General features: G+C 49.3%; 1 protein-coding gene across 2 annotated transcripts; it reads right to left on the bottom strand.

The window, feature by feature from the left end:
• Positions 1-2145: 2145 nt before the first annotated feature.
• Positions 2146-27843, bottom strand: PMP22 (peripheral myelin protein 22). 2 transcript variants are annotated; one of them, XM_036452175.2, is made up of 5 exons: positions 27676-27843; positions 25942-26053; positions 24629-24728; positions 11177-11317; positions 2146-3450 (listed from the first exon to the last, which is right to left on the bottom strand). In XM_036452175.2, the coding sequence occupies exons 2-5, from the start codon at positions 26017-26019 to the stop codon at positions 3284-3286; spliced, it is 486 nt and encodes a 161-aa protein (XP_036308068.1). In that variant the 5' UTR covers positions 26020-26053; positions 27676-27843; the 3' UTR covers positions 2146-3283. The 2 variants fall into 2 exon arrangements, with proteins under 2 accessions (XP_036308068.1, XP_045442474.1); XM_045586518.1 differs by having other exon boundaries at positions 25942-26057; positions 27676-27822.

Raw genomic sequence — 27843 nt, 5'->3', positions numbered from 1 at the left:
TGTGGATACCTTTCTCAGTTCTGGTGCTCTGAGCTAGAAAGCCCAGCTTTAAGATTAGACACCAGAGTTCTCAGTGGCAACCTCCCACAGCTGATCTCTCTCTGGAACTTCAGCTGATGCTTGTGGGAGTCCTGCCAGCCCTCTCAAGCCTCTGCACTTTCTTCCAATCTCTGAGTCTATAGGGTCTCACTTTCCGTTAGCAGAGATTTGTTCTATGGCCTTGCAGGTAACATATCTTGGAGGACGAATCTGTGTACATGTGAGCAGAATATATCTTCTGCGGTTATTAGATAGAATGTTCTACAGATTTCTGTTAAATCCAATCGTTTCAGAGGGCTTTTCAAGTATTTTATTTCTTTGTTGATTTTCTGTTCAGTTGTTTACCACATGAATGGAGTATTTAGGTCAACACTTATTTGTCTATTTCCCCTTCATTTCTGTCAGTTTTTGCTTTATATATTTTGGTATACTAGTAGTAGGTGCATATATGTTGACAACTATTACACCTTCCTAATGTATTTTGAGTTTTTTTATCATTATGAAATGTCCTTCTTTATGGTCCATAAAAGAAAGTCTATGAAGTACAAGTTCAGGCAGTCCTCATGTTATTGCACTTCACAGATGTTGTCTTTGCTTACAAATTAAAGGCAAAAGCCTCACCAGCAGTGGTGGACTTGATGTACTGCAGTGGTCCGGCACTGACCCACAGTCCCTGAGGTATGCCTGAACACATTTGCAAAGCATGAGCTTGGAAGTAAGATTCCCAGCTTCTCAGTCACCTGTGTCTCACGTGCAGTTAGTGGCCGTCTGTGCCACTGACCAAATCAGTCGGAGTCAGAGGCAGAGTGTGCCGGTCACCATGGAGACCCTCAGAAGGAAGAAGCCCCACATCATACATGTCCAAGGGCAGGGGAGCATGAGGAGACTGCCAGGGCTTCCTTCTAGGTTCTTGCTGCTCAGGTGTGACCAGCAGCACCACAGACTCTACCTGGAAATACAGAACCCCAACCCCCACCCCAGACCTACAGAGCCAGGCTCTGTACTTCACAGGTGCTACCTTAGCTCATAAAAATCTCATAATCAGTAGGAGTCATAGAGGCTGTCACCCTGCCTGTACACTGCATCACCAGCAGGGAGGGTGCCCCCCAGGCACAGGGATCAGAATCTGGAGTGGGCCCAGCATGGGGATTCTAATGTGTAGCCCAATCCTGAGATTACCCAGAACAATCATCTTTGCCCATGCCACTATGGTAACATTTGTAATAAACACTAATTTATAGGGTACTTTCTATCCATCATCATGCCAGGTATCTCACACTCACTATCTCCTTTTAGCCTCTACAATATCATCAACATGACTTGGCATCTGCATTTAAGAAACATGTCCAACCTCAGACAGCTGGTAAGGGGCAAAGGGCAGACTGAAACCCAGGCTGCCTAATGTCTATGTTCTTCATTATAATGCTTGTGCCTCTCACTAAAATGTGACCTTTTGAGATTGAGAATTATATTATTTTTCTCTTGACCTCTGACTCAACATAGGTGCTCAATAAATATTGAAGAGAATCAAATGCATCATTAACCTGGTATATCGCAGATGCACAATAAAAGGTCAATGGGCAAAAGTAGGAGTGAGACACAGTCCAGAACCCGGAGGATGACATGGTCACCCTTTCTCTCCCTCAGGACAGTGTTAGGAGCTCAGCTGATGCCAACCAATGTTTTATCTGAGTCTGACCTCAACTCACCATCATGCAGACTTTCCTCCATATCACACCGCCCTTCTTTCTCAAGGGTAGGGATCTGAGCTGCTCATGCTAACATTCCTCACAAGATGAGCGCATGAGTAGCGCTTTGGTCCCCATGTCGGCCATCAGAGAGCAGAGTACAAGAGAGGGCTGACTAAGGGCACTCCAGCCCATTCACCATTACCATTTCTGCTGAAGTTCTGGGCTCTGTGCAATCAGCAGACACTGCTCAGGCTCTGGAAGGCCTGAACAAAGCTATGCTTTGGGGACCAAACTGCGGCGTTGATCATCTGCTCAACTTCCTTTCCACTGCAGTGCTCCCCTCTACCCTGACTTACACCTCACACTCACACTCACATTCACACCCAGGTCCCCACAAAACCCCAAGAGAGACCAGTGAGTTACTCTGATGTTTATTTTAATGCATCTTAGTCCACACAATTGATATAAAATCAGAAAAAGCGAAGCAAAAACAAAGAGGTCTGGAGTCTTAGCATCAGAAGGGCACCATATATACATCTACAGTTGGTGGCCAATACAAGTCATTGCCAGACAGTCCTTGGAGACAGAGAACAGCCTAGACCCAGTGGAGGCAAGTGTCTAGAGACTGGTCCTGACCCTCTGACCGCAGGAACATGTGGGCGTGATAAAGCTGTGTTTATGACTTATTATCAGAGTAATGATAGCAGCCCAGCCAGGTACAAAGGCAGTTATAAACCATTTATATTACACAGAATTATTCAGTCTCCATTCTACTTTATGGTGTAAAATTGTTAATTGAATTTCCAGTGAGTAGTTTAGAAGATTAGTGATAATAAGGAATGGTAAATACATAGCACCATTTCATAGTTGTTGTTTTTTTGTCACTGATTTCTCATCTAGACATGTGACCAGGACACCCACCTCAGGGGCAAGCATTCCAAAGCCACGGCCGTGATTTTGCCAAGGGCTCCAGTTTGAGGGTTTCGTCCACATGCGTAAGGCCGGGTGTGGGCATGGGCAGTGTGTGCCTCTGTGAGAACACAGGTCACCACTGTGAGAGGGCTTCTGGCCATTGGGGCTTTCTACCCACACTTTGGTTTTCTAAAAGAGGTGGAGTGGGAGGGAGGTATCGTCTTTCAAATGAAAGGGAAGGGGCGAGATGGAGTTATTTTATTTCTGGGTAAAACAAAACAACAAAACAAAAAAACAAAACAATAATACTGAGCTTGATTATACGGTTAGGATGTAAAGTCCCTTAGCTATTTCTTTAAGGTTTCAACACAAGGCTGATGGTCAACATATAAAGCAAACAATACTATGTACATATATGTAAAAAGTGTTATAAATAGGTTTTATAAACCGTAGATATTATATACATCTTCAATCAACACTAACCCCACCCCCCAACTGCACTCTATTTGGTTTGGTTTGAGTTTGGGTTTTTGGCTAGCTTTTTGGGTTTTTCTGTTCGTTTTCTTTTTTTTTTCTTTTCTTTTTTTAGGTTTCTTTCCTCCCTCCCCTGTGTCTGCCCAGAGCCTGATGAACTGGGCACCTCAGTCGCGTTTCCGTAAGATCACATAGATGAACCCGCTGAGCAGAGCCAGGGGGAAGGCCACCCAGGCCAAGATGTAGGTGAATCCGTAGGTATAACCAGTGTTGTTGTCGTGCCATTCTGTGTGTCTCACTGTGTAGATGGACGCTGCGCTCATCACACACAGACCTGGGGAAAGAAAGGGACAATCTGAGTGAGTGAGGGAGACATCACAGGGGGACCCCTCTCCACCCCCGACTACAGGGTCCACAGAACCTGGGCACCTTGCCCACACTACTCGCTGCCCTGATCACTCACACACACACACACACACACACACACGCACACGCACACACACACACCAGGCCCCCACGTGGGCTGCAGGGAGGCAGAGACCGCTACATGCGGAGAGCATGTAGGACTCTGGAAGAACCTGCTACCGGGTCCAGGAGTGACAGCAGGAGGCTTGAAGATACAGGGACACGAGAAACAGTCAGCACTCCACTTCCAAGCTATGTGACCCAGGCCATCCATCATCTTTGCCATCTTTTTTGCCCCATTTCTCTTGCTTTAACTGTCAACCAATCCCCAGTTTCCACAGAGTGGTCAGCGAGAATTCAAGTTGCAGATAAACCTGCCTATCTTTTTACAAGGGTGGTTTGGCAGGGGAGCTGCTGGAAACCTGTGACACTCTGGAAATGAGGGGGTGTTTCCTGGAGCCAATGAAAGTGCAGTGACACTTCATTGTTATCAGACTTGTGTCATGGCAACAGTGTTGGGCTCCAGGCAGAGCACAGGGGCAGGGCTCCAGGCTAATCCCCTCAGCAGGACTGTCATTAAGCATTAAGTAGACAGAACATACAGAGATGAAAAGTGAGGAGACCAGGAGGAAGGACAGGACATGAAGAGGACACAAGCTGCAGGGGGAGGAGACTATCAAGGGCAAGCTCATTGAACCGGGCTCCTTTCAACAGTTCTTGGATCCTCCAAGTGTGGATTTGAAGCCAAAAGAGGGTACAACGATGTCACATACACAGGTAGGCCAGGCCACCCTCTCTGGCCACCACTGAGGTCCTTGGGTGTGGGAAGGAGAAGAAAATGTCCACCTTGGTCCTCGTGAAGCAGGTAAGTTCAAATGCTATCGCCCATGCTCACCATGGCAGTCAGAAACCCCTGTGGGGAGGGATCCAGTGACATCAGCACCCCAGCCTGGAGCTGCACAAAGCCTGCTCTGTTTGCCCCTGAAAGCAGGGTCTTTGAAAGGTTCTGAGTGACTCTATTATGAATGCAGCAGGCCGTGTGGGATTCCTGTGGTTCCAAAACTCCCGATGGTCAGGACCACCTACATCTAACCTCACTGCTATTTAATGGGACACTGCAACTTTGTTTGAACGCAGTGCAAAATTGGAATTTGTCACATTCACTACCCTGATAATATTGTCCTTCTGTAAGTCAGAGCAGAACACTCCTACTCTACTGGCCCCCATAGAGAAAGCCAAACAATAGTCTTAGAACTACAGTGGGATCAGATCCAGGATCCCGCTACCTACGGAAAGTCTGAGAGGCAGCGAGGACATCTGTGTCAGAAGGGGGAACTGAAGCTGGCAAGTCTGTGTTAGAGATACAGTTTCGATCTGCTGGGGACACACTATAGCCTTGAGGTCCATGAACCTCAGTGATCTCCCATCATGCTCCATGACTCACTTCTCTAAAGTGCTAATTCTTATCTTTAAAAAATATTGAAGTTGCCTCTTGTGCTCTAACCTAGCTACCCAATGAGGGCAGGGCTATAAAAAGAAGCATGGCCAAAGGAGAGAGGGAGGTTAAAGAGAATGCTGAGAGGCCACAACAATGCATATTGTGTTGGTAGAGCTTCCAAATGGGGTGTGTCTAACCAGCACCGGTGTGGAAAATGCAATCATAACAATGTGGACCAGCTGTGCATAGACTTCACTGGCAAAGAAAACATCAAAGAGAAAACATTCCATCAGTGACCAAGAGGGATAGAAAGAGGCAGGATTCACAAGTGTGTTGCCTAACTAGATGGTTTACTTTATGACATTTACCCAAGTGGAATCTCAGAAGTAAATGAATTTAAAAAGCAACAAGTTTAGATACTTACAAAGTCAAAGAGAGGATATACACTTCATAATTATTGTTGTCAGTAGACTGGAATTTTAGGGAATACATTATTACAAGGCTTTCTGTTCATAAAGCTAATAGTTGAGCCCTGGAATCGAGAGCAGTTAATGCCATAAAATAGTTCCTAAAAGTCACACACTGCTCCCCATAAGCGAACTACTCAATTTCTCAGTAGCCAGTACATGGAAATTAATTTCTGAAAGTCCCCCAGGTGAAGGTCAGTGAAAGTCCTCCATGGGGAAGGTCAGTGAGGTCCCCATGGTGAAGGTCAGTGAGGTCCCCGTGGTGAAGATAAGGGAGATCCCATGGTGAAGGTAAGTGAAGCTCCAGCTCTGCTTTCCCCACAGGTGATAGTCTGTGCTTTGGCAGTGACATGCCCTGCAAGGGTCCTGAATCTGAGGGCATAGGCCGTTTTTAAGTGGAAGGACACAAAACCTGTCCAAACAACACAAAAAATGCTGCCCATTCACAAGTTCACAGGAGTTTCTACCTGTCTCAGGATGGCTGGCTCTGAACAACTCCCAGAAACTTCTTCCCTGAGAATCCCCCTGAGGAGGAGATCTCAAGCCTCCTTTAGTGATGAGAGTAGCTGCAGCAATTAGAGCCCAAAACTTTGGGAGGGAGCAACCAAGGGGCCGAATGCAAAGGGATAAAGAAACGGTGTGAATTCTCTAAACTTCCTTATCTTTATTCTGATTGGTTCAAGAAACATACAGTGAGTACCTATTGTGTGCATGCACTGTTCTAGAGCATCTAGATAAAGAGACCCAGCCTCCACCTTCATAGGGTGAGCATTCAAAAACAGACTTATCAGTAGAAACTTCCAATATTGTCTGATGTGACTTCAAGGGAGGGTGAGAGAAATGTACTGGAGGCTCTGAGAGCATGGATGGGCGCTGAGCCCAAAATAGGGACTGGAGAAGCCTGACAGGGAGACGGTGCTCGACCTGGGACTATGGGATGTGTAAGAGTTAGCCAGGTGAAGAAAGGTGGAAGGGAATTCAGGAAGATCATGAGCAACACAAGGAAAACAGAGAGCTTGGTGGAAACCACCAGCAGGTGATGATAAGAGTATCCCATGATACAGGAGGAGTAATGCAAGATGAAGCCAGAGAGCTCATAAAGCCAGGACAGAGGGGGCTTGTTGAAGTTGTGCAGGGAAGTACTTCTTCAGCAGAGGAGAAAGGATGCTCAGATGTGTGTTTTAAAAAGATCATCCCAACAGCCATGTGGAAAGTAGATGTAGGGGTGGGGACAGAAAGTTGCATGAATTGGCTCTTGCACAGCTGCAATGCTGTTAGTGAGTAAAAGATAAGAAGTGGACACAATATCTATGAATGCTATCTGCTGACAGGATGGACTGGGTATGGAGCAAGGAGAGGGGGCTCTGGGATTAACTTAAGTAATTGGGAAAACAGTAATGGCATGAAAGCCGAGGGAATAAACAGTTTCAAATAGTGAATAGAAAACAGCACAGAAAGGATTGGAGGAATTCAGCCAATGACTTAAAAGTGGACCTTGGTAACCTGTGCAGAGCAGCTCGTTTGAGAGCCTGCAGCAGAAGCCAGAGTGAGACCGACTGGAGAGTGAACTCCAGGTGAGACCCGGAGCCAGTGGGAAGGTGCCTCGTGGTGTTGGTATAAGTGAGTGAGGGCCTTTGTCTCACCAGCCCCATCCTCAAAGTGATAAGGTGGGGCAGGAAGAGGCTGGGTGGTCTGTCCTACTGAAAGCTTTGACTCTATGTCTGATCTACACTAGATTTCTCTGTGCAGCTGGCCCAGTTGCCATTTCAGCAGTCACTTGAGCCCTGCAACCTAGGACGTTGCCCCCCGCATCCTAGGTTTGGGGCATAGCCAGTGCAGCATCTGGAATGATTGTCTCATAAGAAGGGTGCTGAATGTGATACCAAACTGAAGCTGCCTTTGATCCACACTCTTATTCATCTTTCAAATTATTTCATCCTAAAGCCCTATATCTGTACCTATATAAGCCTGACAGGAAACAAAACAAGGAGCAAGTAAAACCCACTCAGGAGTCTCCTTCTCCCATGTTTTCTGTTCCCTTTAATGACAATGAACAGTAACTACACATTTGACCTGAGTTTGATTCTGCCTACGGAACACAGTCATGAGTCATCCAGCGAGTAGGCTATTCTGGGCCTTCCTTTATGTGGTGTGCACAGAGCCCATGGCTGGTGTAAGGAGTGAAATCAATAAAAACATGCATAGCTCCTTGACAGGTCTGTATCTACAGGATGTTCTTGATGTTTCCCCATCTAGCGCAACTCAACACAACCCAGCTAGGGCAAGGGTAACTTCTATCTGGGACCAGGTGACTACAGGCTCTGCAAATGAGAATGACACCAAAACCCAGACACAGGATCAGCACGGCTTTTCTCTAAGAAGGAGGGAGAGAAGAATCAGTGGCTTGTGAACAGGAGGAGCTGTCTGTGAAAAAAATGTCCCTGAAGAACTGGCAGTGGGATTAGAGGCTGTTGAAAGGCTACACCCTGTGGTTCCAACCCTGGAGGAACCTCAGAGTCACCCAGGGAACGGCCCCACCCAAGAGCTCTTAAGTAGGACTCTCCAGGGATGAAATCTGAGCACGGGAATTTTTTAAAAAAAGCACCCCCTCTTTTAAAAGGTAAATCTGTTGTGCAGCTAAGCTCGAAAAGCACTTAACTAGGTAAAGATGCCTCTTGATGTGTCTTTAGGAAGCAGCCAACCTAAGCAGTATGTAATCAAGGAAAGACAGCTCTTAAATGTGAGACGTGTGGCTTATTATGGAATGGAGAAAGGATGACGCAGCAAAGCAGGTAGACCTATAAACACCCTCGGAGCTGTAATCTGGGGCAAGGCAGACACAGCTCCCAAATCTTGAGTCAGCCCAAGAGCTCCTCACACCTTTCACTACCTTCCCAGCACCCTTAGGTGCCCGATCTATAAAGATCACAGCTAACCCTGCCCCCATCCCCCAAGAGAAGCTATGCAGAGACAATCCAGCCTACACCTGTCACCTGGGAGTCTGCTGGCTTCTGCTTAAGATGCTTTCAGCTTTGAAGATGCTTCTACCTTGTGTGGACCCCGCCTACTGTGGCAGGAACACTTCGATTCACATTCCATGATTGTGGGCTACTTGCTTCCCCCTCCCGCCCTCCTTTCCCCTTTCTGTTTTTTGTCTGTTTCAGCTTTTCTGATCTGTTCCTCGACATCAAGCTGTAACTTCTCAGGCTGTCCCCAGTTCTCAACTCCAACCACCTTCCCTACTTTCCTCTCTATTGCTGGTTTCTTAGCTGTGAATTGGGAAAGGCATGTGACAACGTTGATTTAAAGTTGTCACGCATTAAGAGTCAGGAAGTCAAATCCCTAACCAGTTTAATTCTCAATTTTAATGGAAAGACCCTACAGCAGGTTCAAGTGCAACATTTCAGAGACCTGAGGTTCCAGGAAGACAAACTTCCAGGTCCTGTTGGCTGGAGTTAGGACTTGCAACTTGCAACTGCTATTTTGGCTCAACATTTCTAATTCAAGATATGGATAGCTAAACTGACAAACTCATAACTGAAAACCTGGTCTTGTGAGAGATAAACAGCCAGATTTGAAGGGGAAAAAGGAAGAACAACTTAGTGCTTTTAAATTCAGGGGTTTTTATAGACTTCCAACAAGGCTTGCATTGGGTTCAGAGGTGAATCAAAGCAGTGAAGCAAGTACGGACAATAAATACACTTAGGAAAATGAGAAAACCTCAACTCTTAAGAGCTTTTTTGCGGAACAAAATACTTTAAAACAATGCAGGGCCAGCATTTGCAACTTCATGGTCATTAACTCTGACCTTATCAGGACTGTCTGCAGAGGCATTGTCACAGGATTTAAAGTCGAGCCAGCTCAGTGGGAAAGGACAGGCTGCCAGCTCAGAGGGGCCCCTGCAACAGTGGTGGGGCCCTTCTCAGCCAGTGCTTTCAGCCTAAGCAGTTCTGAAGGTGTAGGCTCTTACTCATCACAGATGCTTGGGGCCTTAAGAATAATAAATGATGCAAATTTGCATGGATTCTCCATTGTAAATCGGTCAGGAGAAAATAATGCAGAAAGCAGAGTTTCTAGCTTGGACTTTGTGCTCCTTGGCAATGTTGGTGTATTGTGCGTCTCTAAATGTAAGGAAGTGCCTACCTGTAGTCAGTCCCTGTGGTCTGAAGGAGTGGAAGCATTCAGCTGATTCTCCCCCAAGGCCAGCTTATTCATCAGCAGAGCACAAGCTTACAGATCAAATATAAATATTTTTGAAACTTCTGCTTCCTAGGTCTATATTACTTTATCTTGAGGACACATCCATTGGTACAGTGGGTATAATCATCGTTTGAATACCCATCAAACTTAAATGGTGAATCAAAGGAATCCCAGACCATGAAGTTGAAAATCGCCTCTGGAAACAGAGTGAGTAATGATAACTCTGCTGCTAGCATGCCTACAGACGATCTTACTGCAAGTTAGTAATTTCACCAAGCTGCGCCAATCCAGGAGCTTGGTTTGGTATAATAAAACTGTGCAAGTGCAAAGCACGATTTGGTTTTGAAACCCTAATATTGTGCATATTGAAGCATTATATTTAAGTATTTAATGGGAAGTGGATCTCCAGGTTACTTGATTTTTCCAGTAACTCTCTGGCTTTTAGAAAAGGTCATCAACATTCAACCTCAGGCTGTGTCTGCCCATACAGCCCCATGCAAGCTGTTATATCCACCCATCCATTCATCCACCCAGAATGCATGGGCTGTTTTCAACCCTCCACATGACTGCTCCTGAGCACAAGCTGGTGACTCAGCACTGGGGACATTCTCACAAACAACCAGAACAAGATGTCATTTGCCTACTCGGATGGCTAGAATCTAGAACATCTCACAGCAGCCAAATGTCCTCTGGTTTACTAACTTGGGCTACAGATCCCACCGCATTTGTCTCTTCTTCCTCTCCGTGTCCCACTGACTCAGTCAATCGGCAGTCACTGAACAAAAGGATGAATTGGTAGAGTAAGACGCTGTTCAGAAAAGAGAGACAAAATTGGAGGATTCGCCCTCCACACTAGAAGCTTCCAGGACTCTCGCATCGGACAAGCAGTCCAGTGGGGGAACTTGAAGGCAGTTTAGGGTGGAGATAAAGATCCTGTGTGTTGTCAGGGACCCCTGTTTGGGAAATGATGGCAGGTTATACAATGGTGACAAAATGAAGACACCTGAAATGACAACAGGAAATCAAGCCCAGGGGAACCAAGAAGCTGGAGTGAAGGAGGGCAGGAGTTTGGTAGCGTGGCTTCATTGCTGCGCAGAGTAAGAGATACACCCAAGAATGCCTTGGCTGTTCTCAACAGCATGTCAGGGCCATTCTCTAGGCTGAGGCAGGATAGCTCCCTGGGGCATAAGCTAATCTCTAGGAACCCATCCTCAGGACTGGCCTCGGCTGTACTGATACGCTCAGCATGGAACTCTGATCGTGGGTCCATACCGCAGCTTTCTTCCTGGTGATAGGGTTGGGTCAAAAAACTTCATTCCAGAACCCTAACTCCTATTTTCTATGGACACCATTCTATGGAAAAGTGGGCAATTCCCTATTCTAAGGTATATGCACAGGTGTACACACTCATAAACACAAGCACACACATCTGTACCTTATGAAAACCATTCCATGAGCAGACTCAGAAAACATCAATCACTCCTGGGCCACGCCTTCCTACTAACTGATCAGGCCCAGCTCCTGCATGCATGTCACACGTCACCACTTACCAGCAAGAATCTGGAAGATCCCAGTGAGGTAAAACCGGCCCCCTTTGGTGATGGTGAAGAGCTGGTAGAAGAACAGGAAGAGGGACAGCACACTGAAGATGATGGACAGGATCATGGTGGCCTGGACAGACTGCAGCCATTCTGGAGGGAAGAGACACGGGGTTAGCACCACCAGAATGGCCAAGGGAGAGCCTTGTCATGAGGAGCATGGAGCCTGGTGCACCATGACTCTTGAGAGGCACAGTCCTCCCAGGCTGCACAAGCCCTCTTTTATGAGCAAAATTGGACAATTCACTTTTGTCCTCTTAAAAGTCAATTGTGGACATTTTAGGAAAGGGCGGTAAGACAATATCTACAGTCCTACCATTAGCAGTTAAACTCAAATTAAAATGTGTTAAGTTGCCTTCCAGTCTTTCTGCCAAATGTATTACTTACATATATGTATGTATGTATGTATGTATGTATTAAAGAGGATCTGAGCCTCACCCACTGCCTTCTCTCTTCTCGACTTCAGAGGTTTTTGAAGGGCTTACTGGAATCCCTACATTACAAGAATAGCTATATTTTCTATTTGAACAGTAAACCACTGTTCAAAATGTTAGCAGTCCCCAAAGAATATAGGTATCTGGGGGATAGAAGGGAATAAGGAAATGGTAGAAAATTGGAAGAAAACGCTGATGGAGAATAGCTATGACGATCCATTTGCTCAGCCAAGCTGTATCTGTTCTTGGCCAATCTTGACCCTCATCAGTAACCTCAGCGCAGAACTGCTTGTGCTCAAATCACATGTACAGGGGACATGGATTACACTTCCGCATCTTTATAGAACACCCTCGCCTTAGATCAAATCTCCAGGCTTCTATCTGAAATTCAGGCAAGAAAGAGTTCTGGAGTCCACCCTCTACTGCAAATAATGTCATCTCAGCAACTGAGAATTGGACACATCTGGATCTGCACTCCAGAGGGAAGCCCAGGGTGTCTACGTAGCAGAGCTGCGCTGGCCTCACCCACCTGCACCTGTGTCCTTCCTTCCAAGTGCCAAAGACGCGCTGGGCAGCACGGCTCTAACCAAGCAAATGCAACTGGAGGAGTCCTGGGTTTATCCTCTCTGCTCAATAACTGGCTACTATGCAGTGGCTCAGAAAAAAAATACTGATGCGGAACACAGCATCACAGCTATGAGATGTGGAGGGTTTATAACCCTAACTGGATATAAACCCGGTTTAGGTTACAAGTCGTAGCTCATGGTGAATTTTAAAGGTGCTGGATAGATTAACTGTTACTGCAGCTTCCCATGAGATTTTCCAGACACAGGTGAAGCTTTAGATTGGAAGGAACAGGAGAGGTCGACTCCTTCAGCTCCTTTGTCCTGAAAGACAGGGATGTCCGGGCACGTCTGGACGAGCCCATCGGCACAGCTAAACCCTGACGGCCTGACTGCAACTTGGCGTTCTTTTCACTGTGACAGAATATGTGCTTTTTCATTTTTTCAATTTCTTTGTCAAGTAAGGTAAGAAGCTGATGTGGAATGGATTCTGAGCCATCCTGGCTTCATTTTTCCATATCCCTAACGAAATGCTTGTCTGGATCCAGCACAGTGGTTCTCCTGACAAACCGCTGGCAATAAAGCTAATGTTGCCTTCACATTATTATTTTTAAGTAAACTAATTACGCAGCACTCCAGTAGGTGAAGCTAGAAACCTAAAAAAATCTGAGACGAGATGAAGATTCACAACTAAAACAGACCGAGACTCAGCTTTGCTGGGGGTTCCTCACAGGCACCTGCAGAAGGAGCGTGGCTGGTGAAGACCACATCCTGGGTTTCCTCTCCAGGTCTGAGATCTCACCTTAGTCTTTACCTCCACTGCCAGGACAATGGGAACTTCTACCAGACCTCATATTGAGAGAAAACTCAAAATCTCCTATATGGTTTTGTTAAATCTACATGATTAGGGAAGATCCCTTAGACTAAATAATGTAACTAAATCCTTTTTGAAACTTCGTTTACCAATAATTTGAACTTTAGTCCCATCTCCATTACAACAGAGATATTTTGTCAACAGTTGTTTCTCAAATCAGATCAGAATGAGTAGACCAGGAAGTTTTTATTCAATAAGCTTTTGTTGAACACCTACTGTTTTGAGTCAGGCCCTTTGGTTGGTTAACCCACTGGGGACAAAAGTTTTTAAGAGGAAGATTTTAAATCAGAATCAAAATAAGTAAAACACATAAAGATAGTATTTCCAATTACATCATCAATTACAATATATGTGAACGGATTCAAGTAATTCATTATACAATGTAGAATTTCATTTTGAATTACACCATTCTTATGTATAGTCTTATGAGGTACACCTAAATCAAACAAGTCAAAAATCAAATATTTTCAAAAGAAGCACCAGGAAAGTATTAACAAAAAAAATCTAGGTAGCCCTAGCTGGTTTGACTCAGCGGATAGAGCATCAATCTGAGGCTAAAGAGTCTGCGGTTTGATTCCGGCCAAGGGCACATGCCTGGGTTGTGGGCTTGATCCCCAGTGCGGGGTGTGCAGGAGGCAGCTGATCAATGATCCCATCTCATCATTGATGTTTCTATCTCTCTCCCTCTCCTTTCCTCTCCGAAATCAATAAAAATATGTTAACAAAAAAGAATAAGGTGTATACCCAATATTATGTCATTATGTAAATACACATCAAATAACTACATTTGTATACATAGGTACACATTCATAAATGTGTGTGTTCATTGGAAAAGGAAGGAATGACGTGCTAAACTCCTATCAATGGTTACCCCCATGAACTGGAGCTAGAACAAAGGACAATTTGGTTTAGAAAGCCTTTCATTTGACCTATATCTTTTGATTTATTTTTAATAAGGAGATTATTTTCATGTAATATGTAAACAATTAAAGCCAATTTAAAAGATGACACAGTAGAGAAGACATGGCAGTCAATAAGAAGTTAGAATTACAAAACTCGAAGTGCTAGTGGAGCCCTGGGCAGGACTGGGTCCACCTGCGAGGAGTGAAGGGGTTTTCCTTTCTTAGCCCGTTGGCCATTCAAAGCTGCTGATGGGCAGAAGGGTAAACAGAGCGTCAGGAGGAAGCGCGGCCAATCCGCCCAGGAGGCTGGCTAAAGATTCCAAAGCCCCGTTGGTACTGTCCCAATGAGAAGCCCATGATGCCCCGAGGTGATCCTGAGGTCTACAGGACTTCACTCCACAGCCTGAACCACGCAGGGGAACTGGCCCGGACCAGCACGACAGTGATGAAGAGCTGAAGCCACATGCTCCACGCACACAGGTGCCTAGGCCCAGGTGAGGATATGGGAGGCCCGACTCTTCTGGGCCGTCACGCGCTCTGGTTAGAACAGGGGTGGGTCTGTTGTTTAGCTCTGCTGACCACGTTTTTAATTTGTAGGCTACCATGTGCCAACTTCTGCAATAGCCCAACAGATCAGATGAACAGAAGATAATTATTGGTTGGATGCAATGGAACATTGTGAGGCCACTACTGTGAGGCCAATTCCAAGGGGCAGACACCTCCCTAAGGCCCAGGACAAGTTCACAGTCACTACCAGAGACACAGTCAGTGCCCACTGCCAACACCCCCCCCCCCCCCCCGGCCTCCAGGGCCTCTAACATGGTGAGATTCCCAGTGGCAGCCTTTTCTCTCCATCCTTGGTGCTGGACACAGGAACGAAAAGCCCTTAAACTCTTTGCAGACCTACTGTTCTCATGCGAGGACCAGGTGAAAGAGTACTTATGGCTCTGGACATGGGCCGCAGCGGCAGGCAGAGCCAGCTCCCCAGGAGACATAGGGAAGGTTGAGTGGCTCCATGATCAAAGCTCACTTCAAGGTCAGATTCCTGCCGCGGGCAGCTAAGCAATGAAGGAAGTGCATCTGCCCCCTCAGCTGTATTCTTAGCCCAGGCCCTCCAGTCCAGTAAGTCATGGGCTCAGAAAGGATGAAGCCCTTTCATTTTATTTATTTATTTTTTTATCCTTACCCGAGGATATGTTTATTGACTTGAGAGAGAGAAAGAGAGAGAGAGAGAAAGAAAGAGAGAGAGAGAGAGAGAGAGAGAGAGAGAGAGAGAGAGAGAGAATCATCGATGTGAGACGGAAACATTGATAGATTGATTGTTCCTCATACGCGCCCTGACCTGGGATTGAACTCACAACCTGGATATGTGCCCTGACCAGGAATGGAACCCATAGCCTTTTGGTACATGGGATGGCACACCAACCACCTGAGCCACCAGCCAGGGTGGATGAAGCAGCACCTGTAAATGTGCATTCACCTGGGTCCTCTGCACTCCCATTGCCAGCACAGAGCCACACCGTCTTGTCCCGACCCCCCTCGAGTCCCTTCCTGTCACTTCAGAAAAGCTCTGTGACCCAGTTGGGAGACCAGTTGGAACATAAATTGAAGAGGCCACGGGAGAAACCAGCTGCAAGGAAAGATGCCATCGGAGGGGGCAAACCCAACTGCAAGAGGCAGCACCACACAGCAGCATGCTGCTCAGCTGATCTCAAAGGCTCGGAACTCACAAGCTTGGCCACCACCCTCACACCTCCCAGCCCACAGCTTCTTGGAGAGAATGTCATTCCAGAAATAGTCAAGAGGCCTCCATCCTCAACAATGTGGCCTTTGCGCTTGGCTTCGCCCACCCTCTGGAACATGCGGGGCCCAGCAGGTCCTCCCCCAGGACCCCAGCAACCCCCTCCTCCCTACCCCCAATCCAGACCAGCTGCTGGATAGAAATAGGGATCAGACCTACAGTCAGCTGTGCTTTGGCCCCTGCAGATGGCGAGCCCCAGACATGGATCTGGAGCTCAGAGCGAGGAGGAAGCCACATGAGCACAGGCCTCTTAACTAGGGCAAAACCTATGGCTGGCAGCTAGTGGGCACAAACTGCTCGCACAGGGGTTTCGGCTACACCTGACGCAACCATTCAATAAACTGCACTCCCAGGCAAGAGGCTCCTTGGAACTACATAGGCACACTATTTTCTAGCATCTAATTTATAGGAAGCACAATACAGCCAAGTACCTGAAGTACCTGAAGGACCTAAAAGTCAAGGCCCCTTTTACTCCCTGGTTAAAAAACCCCAGCTGCAGAAGGCTCTGCTTAGGCTGTATTTCCCAAAGAATTGTGGTGGGAAGACTTAGCCACCAGTTGATTAAAAAAATTTTTTTAAAAATGAGGGAGTGGGTTCCATGGTCAAGTATTTAGCCTCCCTCCGTGGACATGACAATGAACAATGAAATGTAAAGCAGCACTGGGGGAGGGACTGCTTAACTTTCAAATTTTAGTTATCAGAGCCTTGTTTTTAAGAACAGCTCAATTGGAAATGCTGGGTTTGGCCCTCGAAAATGATGGCGAAGAGAAGAAAGACACTTTTAATGGCCTGACCGTGAGAGGTTTTAATGGAGAATGTACTTAGAGAATGACTGGGTTCTTTTCAACGTCTTTGGGTTTAAAAAGCATTCTCCATGTAAAAGTAATCTAAGCCCGCTGTCCTTTTTAGTCCTAACGTATAAACAAGGGCCAAGCACCGTGCACACTAAGAGCTAGACCAATATGGCCTCTGCCCACGTCACAGTGTCCCACTGACATGCCAGTCCCCAGCTCACTCCCTGCTCTCCTCTGCACGCCTCCTCCGGTCCTACTCCAAATCCAAGGCCCACTCAAAGGCTGCCCACTCAGGATCCCCCTGTCACCACTGCACCCTGCATGTGAAGAGGTGCTAGGCTGCATGTGAGGTGGCACCCACCGCAGGTCCTCCTCCTCCAGGCCCACTCCATCAGGCAGCCAGGGTCCTGCCCCAGCATCCACTCCGGCAGAATAGTCCCAATGCCCAAGCTACTGGGTTTCCCAGGACAACACACTGGAGGTGCTGAGAAGTTCGACGCTCTATCTGAAAACAAGTGCATAAACGATGCTACTGCCTTTCCTTACATTTAGAATCCACAAAAGATAGGGAGGGTGGGGGGATAGGGAGGATGGGTGCGGCAAAGGGAAAGAGATTCCTTGGATCCTCTAGGCATCCACAAGCCAACCCCCACCTAGCCTCAGAACAGTAGCGACCTGAGATCAGAGGATCTGGGATCAGAGGTGATCCTCACACAGCGGGACTCCATCTCCCCGGCACCAGAGAGCCCCTGACAGAGTGAGGCATCGTCCAGAGAAAGGAAGGCCCAGGAGATAAAACCATGGTCTCCAAATAACTGAAGGAACAGTCCAGGGATCCTAAAGGAATTTAGACTCATTAAGGACAAGCCCTGCAACTGAGGAAAACCCAAGCTAGGACATCACCATGAACAGAGACCACCAGAAGCAGCTGGACAACCAAGTAATTTCTTAACTGACACATCGCATGGCATTCCTCCCACATCACCGCCACATCTTCCCAATCTCGCCTGCCAGCCCCTTCCTGGACCCCGCTCTCTCTGCCCCTCCTCTCCTGTTCTCCCCTGTAATTTTATTCCCCACCATGACGGGGAACACCCGTGTGGACTAAGAGCCCCACCTCTGAATGTCCAGCCCAGACCTCTGCCATGAGCTAAGGACGTCTAAATCCAAGTGCTTTGATCACATTCCACACAGTCTGCGTAATAGTCAGAATGAGCTTTCGAAACTCGCTCACATCCAGCAACTGCTCTGTTTCAAGCCCTTCAGCGGTGTCCAGCTATGCTCAGTAAAACGGTCTTGAAGCCCAGCGACCAGCCCTCTCGCCCCTTCCTCCACCAGCACACGCAGCCCCCGGCCAGCCCATTGCAGGACGACACATTGCCTTTCCTGCTCAGGCCCTAGGCCCTTCCCACAACCTCCTGCAGTTTCCCTCTGTGCCCTTCAGGGGACTGTCCCCTCTGGCTTTTAAGTCTCAATCCACAGGCCCAGGAGAGGAGGAGGCTTTCTCCCAAGGGGCGACTTTCTGTTTCACACCCGCTTTGACTCCTGCAAAGCACTCTCCCCATCACAGTATTTACTTCTCTGTCTTCCCCAACGAGCGGTGAGCTCCCCAAGAATAGGGTCTTCAGGCTCTGTGTGCCTGGTTCAAAGAATACGTGGGTAAGCCACATTGTCAGCTCTTCAAATGCAAGGGGCTCCCTTGACAGGGAGTGAGCTCCCCACCACCGGTAGGATGACCACCACAGGCACACAGCAGAGGGGTCAGAGCTAGACTGGACAGGGTGAAGGGATGGGTCCCGAGACCTCCCGGGGCCCTGCCAACGCTGGGCTTCTGTGTATGCCAACGACTGCCCACGAGGGAGGCTTCCTCCCAGGCATCTTCTCTCACCAAAAACCAACGCCCGCCACCTCAGGCCGCGCCCCGGCCTGTCCCTGCTCCTGAAATAGTACAAGGGATGCTTTCTGGACTCGGCTGAAACCCTAGGCATGCGATCTGCATTTTTTAAAAAGCAAACTGTGAGAACATTCCAAATTAGCTCCTGGCTGCTGGCACCTGGGGAGCAGCGGGGGCGGGGGGGAGGAGGGGACGTCAGCATGATGACGCTGCACCCCACCCCGGGCCACTGCTGCCGGCTTCGGCAGCCCACAAGGGCCTGTAAAATTACGCGGACAGAGGCTGTGGGCTGGCCCAGGGAGCCACAAAGATGCTAAATTGTCAAACATGGACCCATAAATGCAGAGGGCCTCCGTGTTTTCTAAACTCTGACCGAAAAGCCACAGACAAGGAAATGGTCTAATGCCCTTGACAGAATGACAAGGCCACTGGCGGGGTAAATGAGAGGACCCGGGGCTGTGGGCATGGACCACAGGAGACCACTGCACCCTGGAGGGGGAGTGCTGACACTGGAGAGACTTCTCTTTTCCTAATTCCAAATCACTGGACTACTGCTGCCCACAACTGCCGAGGGCCAGGAGCTGGTCACTGTCACTCAGAAAGGAAGGAGAGGCCCGGGGCCCACTCTCCTGGCTTCTGATCCTGGCCCAGCACACACTCTGGGCAGAGCAGAGCTGCCTGGGGGGGAGGGGGTGTCACTGGGAAAAGGGGTGCATGTGTGCAGCTGCCTTTGTATGCAAGAGGTGGCCAGGGGCAGGTCAACCTGGAGAAAGGCCCAATAATGTCCTCCATGCTTTTGTGATGAGCACAGGCCTCCTCTTTAGTAAAAATGAAAATGCTTCAAGAATTAATACGTTTTATGTGCCTAATAACGCAGTATGAGAAAGTCTGCTAACTCTCTTCTGAGGCAAGAAGGTCCTTGGAAAGTGGGGACAGGGGATGGAAGGTGGGAAGACAAGCTCTGCCTGCATCCTGCCTCCATGTGACCCTCTGACGCTGACGAAGGCAGGCCAGGGGCAGGCACAGCCAGGGGCAGGCCAGGCCAGGGCTGTGCCTTGTACTCGCAGAGCCGGGAGCCAGACTCCAGCCTCCCAGCCCTTGTTGCCACAACCAGGTCCATTCAGCCAAAGACAGAGCGGGAGAACACTCGTGCATGCCTGGGACTTAAAATCTGGATAATCCTGAGATTTCCAAACAAAAAGCATTAGTTCACTCAATGCTAGACAAATGCTTCGCTAACCTCTGGCCAGTAAATTTTAAACTCACCTGTGGTCTGAGGACCCTAGAAGATGGGCACCTTCGGGACTTGGGGAAGAGGCTTGGTGCATCCCCATCCCAGGCGCCAGCCACAGCTGCTCAGGTCTTATCAGTTTGAAAACCTGGGACTGGCCTCCTCTGTCTCCAGATGGTGGCCCACAGGCCCGCCCGCCTTGGCCTGCGCACTACTTCCTCACCAAGGCAGAGCGAACCTGTTTGGTATTCAATCACATTTCCTAACGTAAAATAATGTCCTCAGTTATTTATGAAATGAAAGGTCTTAAAGTGAGTAAGGCAGCAGAGGAAAGGAAAACCACAAAACTGACAAGAATCTGTGACCTCGAATAATCACAGAACTGGACCAGACAGCACAAGGAGTTTAACACTTGCTGGCCTTGCCCTGAATGAGGGAACTAATGCTTTTATCTCATGATTCTACTTTGTAAGATTTCTGACACATTCCGCCTTATAAATGTTCTGGACTGTTATTCTAAGCTGGAATGAAACAGACATCGGTAGAATACATTTAAATGTTCTGGACTGTTATTCTAAGTTGGAATGAAACAGACATCGGTAGAATACATATAAGACAGAGCAGGTCACATGAAATCGCAGAAACTAGAAATGGATCCATATGCACCAGACTCCTGACTTGGGTCTAAAGACTGAGGGGCTGGCCCGCTATCCTTCTCCTCGCTCTGTTCCTGCCATTCTGCCTCTGTTCCTCAACCCTGCCAGGCTCCTTCCCTCCCAGTGACCTTGCCCTTGATGGTCCCTTCACCTGGAACTTCTCTGAGATGTCCATAGGCCGACTCCCGGTCATTCTCAAGGGGTCACTCCTCCAGGAGTTCCCCTCTCCACCCACTCCGCCTGACCACATTGCCCTCTCTCGTTCTCTTTTTGTAGTTCCTACAATTACCCATGTTTGTTTACTGTTTCACTCAGGAAAACATGAGTTCTTACTTGTATCCACAATGTTTACAATGGTACCTGAGCACAGTAGGTATTCAATGAGAGCAAGAAAGGTTAGGAGTTCAGAGGCTGTGACAACAACTCTGACAAGTGAGGGGGCCACTCACATGGGAGGATGAGTGGCCATGGCTCCTGTGATGACTGAGAACAGAGTCAAGGCGGACTCAATGCTCAGCTTGTGGGCAGAGGGGCAGCATCCACCAAAATACTAGACGTGTCAAAGGGTAGACGGGGTGGAGGGCAGTGAACACTGCCTGGCTGGGCTGCCTCTGAGGCCTCCCATGGAGCTGCTATGAGGGTCGGGGATTCAGGAAACATTTCCGGACTGGAAGGAGACAAAGATTCAAAGACACAATGAATAAGACTGCATTAGTGACCACGGAGGGGAGAGAGATGAATACGGAGGGATTCTGCATTCCTGATAGGGGTCCTGTGGAAGGGGGCTGCTCCTGAGGAAGCCACAGATATAGCCGAGATAGACATTTGAAGAATCCCATATCTGCTCTGAAATTGCCTGGGCCCAGCAGGCAAAGCCTAGGAGAGAAGTGTTTCCAGCTGACTTACTGGGAAGTGCTGGCTATAAAATGGGTTTGAATAGAGAAGTCAGTGTCTTCCAAGGCCAAATGACTGCATTCTCAGCCTCCCTTATCACTAGGCGTGGCTGCGTGACTAAGTTCCAATAAAGATAGAAACAAGTATGTGGTCTACCTGGGATGTTTCAGCCCAAGGGAAGGGGACACATTCTCCTTCTCTTCCTTTCTCCACCTTATTGCATGAAGCCTGGACGAAATGGCTGGAGCTCTAGCAGCCTGTAGGTCCATGAGGATGAGGGCCAAAGCCAAAAGGTGGCCAAGAAATAAAGCAAGAAAGTGCCTGACAACTTCAAGAAACTGCCAAACCTCTTCTTGGGATTGCCTACTTTCAGACTTTTTTTTTTTTTTAAGAGAGAGAAATACACTATCTCACTTAAACCACTGTCATTTGAACCCATTATGTTGTATGGGTGGATCCTAATCCTAATGGAACATTGCGTCTCCTGCATTGCTTTCCCCTGGCTGTAGGTCACGTCCTTGCCTCGATAGGGAATATCCTCCCCTTTGCCTGTATTTATTTAAATCCTGCCCATGCTTTGGAGGATGGATCAAATTCCACCTCCCACAGGAGACTTCCCTCCCACTTCCTCCCTGAACCCTGGCACTGCCTGCCAACCCCTACTCCTTGGGCATCTGGCCTAAGCTGCCTTCACAGTGGTTCATCCCTCCAGGCTGACCTGACTCCTCGAAGAAGCTCCGGACCATTAGGGGCATAGGCCTTGGATTCCATACAAGGTTACCATGAATATGCCCCCAATAAGCCTCTCTCACCTCTACCTGCAGCCAGGGGCAGGGTGGGGTCAGAAAGTATGAAAATAAATTCTAAAAGTGGAAAGACAGGCAGGAGTGAGGGCAGTTTGTAAGATATCTACAAGTACTTCTAATATGAAAAGGCAACTTGGGGGAAAGATCTGATACGCCTCCTTCAAACTACATAACAGATGTTTGACCGCCATACAGTTAACCCGCCAAGAGGCATGATTCATATAAAAAAACAAAATGAATGGCAACCCGGAGAGGTGTAGTGCTGTAGCCCCCCCACACACATAAACCTGAGCCCCTTCCAAAAAAAAATAGACCACACCCTCAACATATCCTGCATAAATTGTTATCAGTAACAAATTACTTTTGATTTGAGTAAAATAAAAATTATGTTCCAAACATTCTAAGTGCAAGTTCAGACCCAACTGGTATAGTTCATTTGTGAAAACGGTCTAATTTTTAAAAATTATATACCTTTTGGGCCTTACTGACTACCACTGAAATTGTTAAAATCAATTGAAAAACGCAGCAAAGGCCCAGAGAATTCAGAGAATTCAGCCCCGTCAGAGCTGGATCTGTCACACAAGCTGACCAGTCAGGAAGGTGTCAGCAGAGACAATGACTGGGGAAGCTGAAAGGGAAACTCCCAATGCAGTGGGTCAGCTCAGATCCAAATAACAGGGTCTGTTTAAGGGCGTGTCCAGATTTCCTCCAAATGCCCGAGTGAGAGGTAAGAAAGCAGAAAAGCCACACTCCGGACTACACGGGACCCCAAAATCAGCGTAAACACACGCAAACCCCAGTTATCATACATAACCCCCACAGGGTGAGCTTGGCACCGAAGGGCCAGTTCAGAGAGAAGTTTTCTGGTTGCGACGGCAGTGCCTCTCGGAGACCTGCATCTGGCATGGAACAGCAGCCATCCAAACTGCAGAAGATTCCGAGCACAGGGCAATAGCAGGCCCTGAGGCTAATACTGCTCTTTCCTGCAGCCATGCTTCCACCGCCTGCCTCACTTCTTTTGAAACCCAGCTCGTTTCCCCATGCCTGCCCAAACTGCCTCCTTCCGGGCCTCGGAGTCCAGAATTCCATGCCAACCCCGCATGGGCATGGCCAGATGCCACTTGGGACGGGTGCTTGGGGACATGGCCAGGCCCCAGGGAAAGGTGCTTCTAGGCTGAGTCACCACAGTGACCACCAGGTGTCAGTGGCGAGCGAGGAGACGCCCATCCTGAGTTTTCAGGGCACTTCAGCTGGCCTGGGCGCAGAGACAAGCAGCACTAGCTCAGATTCTTAGGTAGCACGCAGGAGCATTTCATTCACGTGCAATTCACCATGCAGTCTCAATGCGCAACTTCTAGGATGGTTTTAACTCAATATCCTTCAGACGCTTAGACAAAAGGGGAAGGGCTGCCCGCTTCTGCAAGCACTGGGGCCTTGCTCTTCTTCCCCCAGGAAAGTGAAGGCACAAAGCAGGGTTTCTGCTCCTTGCCAGCTCTCCCCATAGAAGCCATCAAGTGACTACTCTAGCAGTTTCTCTGTACACTGAGGCTCCAGATGTTTTGTTTGTAAGGCGTCAGCCGCAGCTTAGGTGCCATTGGGTGTGGAGCATAGGAGGCAAAACCCAGCAAAGAAACTGGCCACTTCACTGCCTGCTCTGATGAGCTGGAACTGAACTGGTTTCTTCCATCGGGTATAATGTCTTTAACAAAAATATTGAATATATGGGTCACGGCAGTCACTAGAAAGCCTGTATATTATTGGTCAGCAAAACCCTGTCATACCTACATCTACTTCCCTCTGTAAGTGAGGACACTTCCTTTGGAACACACGCGTATGCTGAGCCGAGCTCATTGTATTCTCAACAGCAAGCTCCTTCCAGGGTCCACGTAGCCACTAAACATCACCCAGACCCCAAAAAGAATGAATCTCTTCCCCTCGGCCTTTCCACACCCAGACACAGCCCTGGTGAGCACTGCCCCCTCCGAGGACTTGAGCTATCTGGCAGGTGCTTCCACGGCCATTATCCCCTTAACTTGAATCTAAGTGAGCCTGACTCCCAGTATCTCACACGCCAGGATGCTGAGAACAGAGGAGAAACACAAACTCCCTGATGAAGGACCCTTCAGAGTGCAACTGAGATTTTTCAAATAACTTCAAGACCCCATCTTGCCCAAAGAAACTCTCAAAGGTTTTTATACTGCATGGCGTCACTGGGGCCCCAAACTTGGAAAGACAGTTTGTCACTGAGGGACCAATGCTGGTCCAACTGTCCTTGGAACGATCTTTATTCACAAGGAGCACTACTCTTAGTGATGAGGGGGAGTTCAAGGGCATTCTGTGGGTACAGAGAATGTACGATGACAGTCAGGACAGTAGCTTAGCCAGGGAAGCGACCGTCCCCTTCCTTTTGTCTTCACTCACAGCCCCCCGTCACATTCCACCCAACCCCAGCCACAACTTCCTATCCTGTGTCTTCCAAAAACAAGGGCTTCCAGGTCTGGACAAGGAAACAACGTGCTACAGACAAGCTTGTGGGAATAAATTGCCAGTCTCACCATTTGTTGATGATGACAAACAGTGGCGGACGCTGCCCAGGGAGGACGTGCTGCAGTTCTGCCAGAGGTCCATCGTGTGTCCGTTGCCATCGATCCATTGCTAGAAAGAAGCGGACATCCTAAATCAGGTGAGGCAGCAAGGGGTGACAGAAAGGGGAGGGAGAAGACCCTGAGAAAGCAAAGGGGTGCCTCTTCAACCTGCCCCCTCGGCCTGCCCTTACCCTGCCCGGTGCTGCCCAGCCAGAGGCCATTGCTGTGCTGGAGAGGAGAGAGGTGCTGGCCTGGCTCAGACACTGTCAGGGGAAGGCCAGGGTTCGGCAGTAAAAAGCACTTTGCAAATGGAAAAGTGGCACGTGCGTGAGTTAGGATGTGTAGAGCTGTGTGCTATGGTAGAGGGAGCCTGTGCTCGACCCGGGCCCACCTGCTTCAAGCCTCCTCTCCACTGGACCTTCTGCTGTTTCCTTATTTATTTATAACTCCTGCCAACCTGACAAGACTACCGGGCACAATGAAATTGTGATTAACCCAGATGCTTATAAAATTCACAAATCAGGAATTTTTTAAAATTATTTCTCAACCTTTGTGACAGACAAGAAGATCCTTGACTGGGACCTGCCTTATATGAAGCAGTGAGAGCCACAGCCCCTCGATGCCCAGGTCTGTGCCCACCTTCTCAGCCAGGAAAGAAGCTTTTCTATTTGAGCTCAGTGGTTTGATAACCCTCGTTGCCCTATATCCTCTTCAGACAGGGGCTCTTTTACTAAGAAGGTGATATATATTCACATCACAAAGCAGACCTGGGGCTGTAAACTCTTTTTTAAAAAAAGCCAATTTTAACCTCCCAATTTTAAGTCCTCATGGGTAAGTTTTTTGAACTAAGCTGCCTATCTGATCTAATACATGTGGGGGAAAAGCAAACCTTCATAATTATTCCACATCCTCAACAAACCTGCATCAGAGAAAAAAAGCTGAACAACTTTACCAAGTAAAGGTCTGAGGCCCTGGATCTGCCCTGAAATTACTGGGCTTACACAGAGGCCCGACAGCTAACCTAGTCCAGTGATGGCTTCCTTCATACCCCTTCATCTGCTCTGGTTTTCTCAAAGCAATTCAAGAGGCACTGATTGCCCAAAACTGCAAAAACACTAGGGAATTTCTGGGACTTCTCCTTGCAAATAATCAAGCAGTCCTGCACTAGGGAGGCCGAGTGGGGGAAGCACAGGCGAAATCTTGGCCTCAGGAGGCCCTAGCTTTGGGTGAGGACTGGATGCCCCCAGCCCCTGCCCCGCCAGCCCGCCCTGCCAGGCACTCACACTGACGATTGTGGAGACGAACAGCAGCACAAGCACTGCGACGTGCAGGACAATGATACCCAGCAGCAGGAGGAGCATTTTGGCGGCAAGTTGTGATCAGCGGAGTTTCTGCCTGCCTGCGGGAGAGAGCACAAGCTGGTGGTGAGGCCCAGCTGACTGACCCCAGAGAACTCAGGCGAGGGCGGGAGGGGTGCGAGGGAGGTTCCCGGCCGCGGAATGCCTGGCCTGGCGCTGCGCCCGCACCGCCTCCCGGATGGGGCCCTGCACGCCCGGCGGCCGCCGAGAGGGGGCAGCAGCGTACCGTAGGAAGTCTGCCCAACCTCAGCAGGGAGGGGGTCCCCCTCCACAGAACCACCTCTGCTTTTGGAAAAAACATGTTCTAAGTCAGTCCAAGAGGAGAGGTTTTTCCAAAATGACAAGCAGAGGCCAGAGCCCGCCTCCACCCACCCCGGCGCCTCCTGGGGCAGCCCGACTTGGGGAAGGGGTCAGAAGGTGGAGAGCATCGCTCCCTTAAGGAGTGAAAGTAGGGGCGGGGGGCTGGGCGCCCGGATTTCTGAGAGAGGCCTGGGGGCCGCAGGGGCAGGCTGGGCGCCCAGGGAGAGCGCCTGGCAGGGAGTCGGTTTCCCAGATCCAGGCGCGCTCTGCATTCCGTTGGTCTCCAAGTTTCCACTCAGTTCTGCCAGCGCCCGGAGCCGTCCTGGCCCTGGCTCAGCAGCCAGAGACACTGGCGGGTCGAGGAGAGGCGTGAGGCGGCGTGGGGAGGGAAGAAAGGCGGAGCGAGCTCCGGTCCCGCTTCCCGCCAGCCCCGCGCCCCGCGCCCCCTGCCCCCCTCCCGCAGCCCCGGGGCGGGGCCTCCAGCCGCGGCGCCCAGCAGGCCCTAAGCACGGGGGATCTGGGAGACGCAGGCCTGGGACTGTGAAATCTTTTCTGAAAAAGCCAGTTTTAACTTTCCGCTTTTAAATCCTGAAGTTTTAAATCTTAGTTTTGTGAACGAAGCCACCCATCTAATGGGGCGGAGCGAATGTCGGTGGGAAGGAGAGGCGGAGGAGGGAAAGGGTCCCAGGAGAACTGCGCCCCTCATTTCAGGGAACCCCCGGGAAACTGGAGAGCGGGGTGACCTGTCAGAGGATAAAGTTGGGAGACCAGTTGAGTCTTTGGGGACTATTTCGGGACGGAGTTAGGGGCCAGGGAGTTGTTTCCTAACTCCGTTTTAAAGTACCCAACCCCAGGCCCCTTCCTTACCCTCCCTAAGCAACACCCTGAAAGAAACCCGGGATTGCATAGGGAGAAATAAGCGGTTTTCTGACGTCTCCCGGAATTTAAATAAATCCCGTGGCTCCTAGTGCCGGGGAGGGGCAGGAGGAGGCTCGGGCATGCAGCTGGAAAGTGGGGTGCGGTATGTCCGCCGCAGGCACAGCCTTGCCAATGAGCCCCGCGTAGGCTCCTTTCCAGCGAGGCGAAGACTGCTCCGCCCCTGTCCCACATCCAGACCCCAACACCCGCGCCCCTTAGGGTTACAGGTCAGCAGCACCCAACTCCGTATCCTTAAAACCTCCCTTAGGAACCGTAAGGGCAGGCCCTGGTCGGTCTGCCCGCGCCCCGTAAGGAAAGCTCCGGGACCTGGCCCGCGGGAGCCGGCGCGGGCTCCGCGCTCTCCGGCCCCATCGACGGGAGATGCCCGGGTTTCTCCTCCGCCTCCTCCGCCTCCTCTGCTTTCCCCACCGAAGCACTCACGGCCCAGAGGGAGAGCGGTCCCGGTCCTCGGAGCGGCCTCGGCGCGGACTCGCTGAGCTGGGTTCTCTGGCTGGCGGCCGGCTCCCCAAAGACAGCTGCCTGCGGGGCTTCGCGCGCCGAGCAGGGGCGGGCGGGAGGCGGCCGGCCTCCCCTTTAACGGGAGCTACG

This window comes from Pipistrellus kuhlii, unplaced genomic scaffold (assembly GCF_014108245.1).
Source record: "Pipistrellus kuhlii isolate mPipKuh1 unplaced genomic scaffold, mPipKuh1.p scaffold_m20_p_23, whole genome shotgun sequence".
Taxonomy (NCBI): Eukaryota; Metazoa; Chordata; class Mammalia; order Chiroptera; family Vespertilionidae; genus Pipistrellus; species Pipistrellus kuhlii.
The sequence above is the reverse complement of the archived record's forward strand: the minus strand, read 5'-3'. Positions and strand labels throughout refer to the sequence as shown.

Bases quoted from the DNA above. Each gene is read 5' to 3' on its own strand.
- PMP22 (XM_036452175.2), bottom strand. From the start codon at position 26,019: ATGCTCCTCCTGCTGCTGGGTATCATTGTCCTGCACGTCGCAGTGCTT. The intron at 11,318-24,628 runs GTGAGACTGGCA...TCTTCCCTCCAG, and splicing joins TTTGTCATCATCAACAAATG to AATGGCTGCAGTCTGTCCAG. The intron at 3,451-11,176 runs GTAAGTGGTGAC...TTCTTTCCCCAG, and splicing joins GATCTTCCAGATTCTTGCTG to GTCTGTGTGTGATGAGCGCA.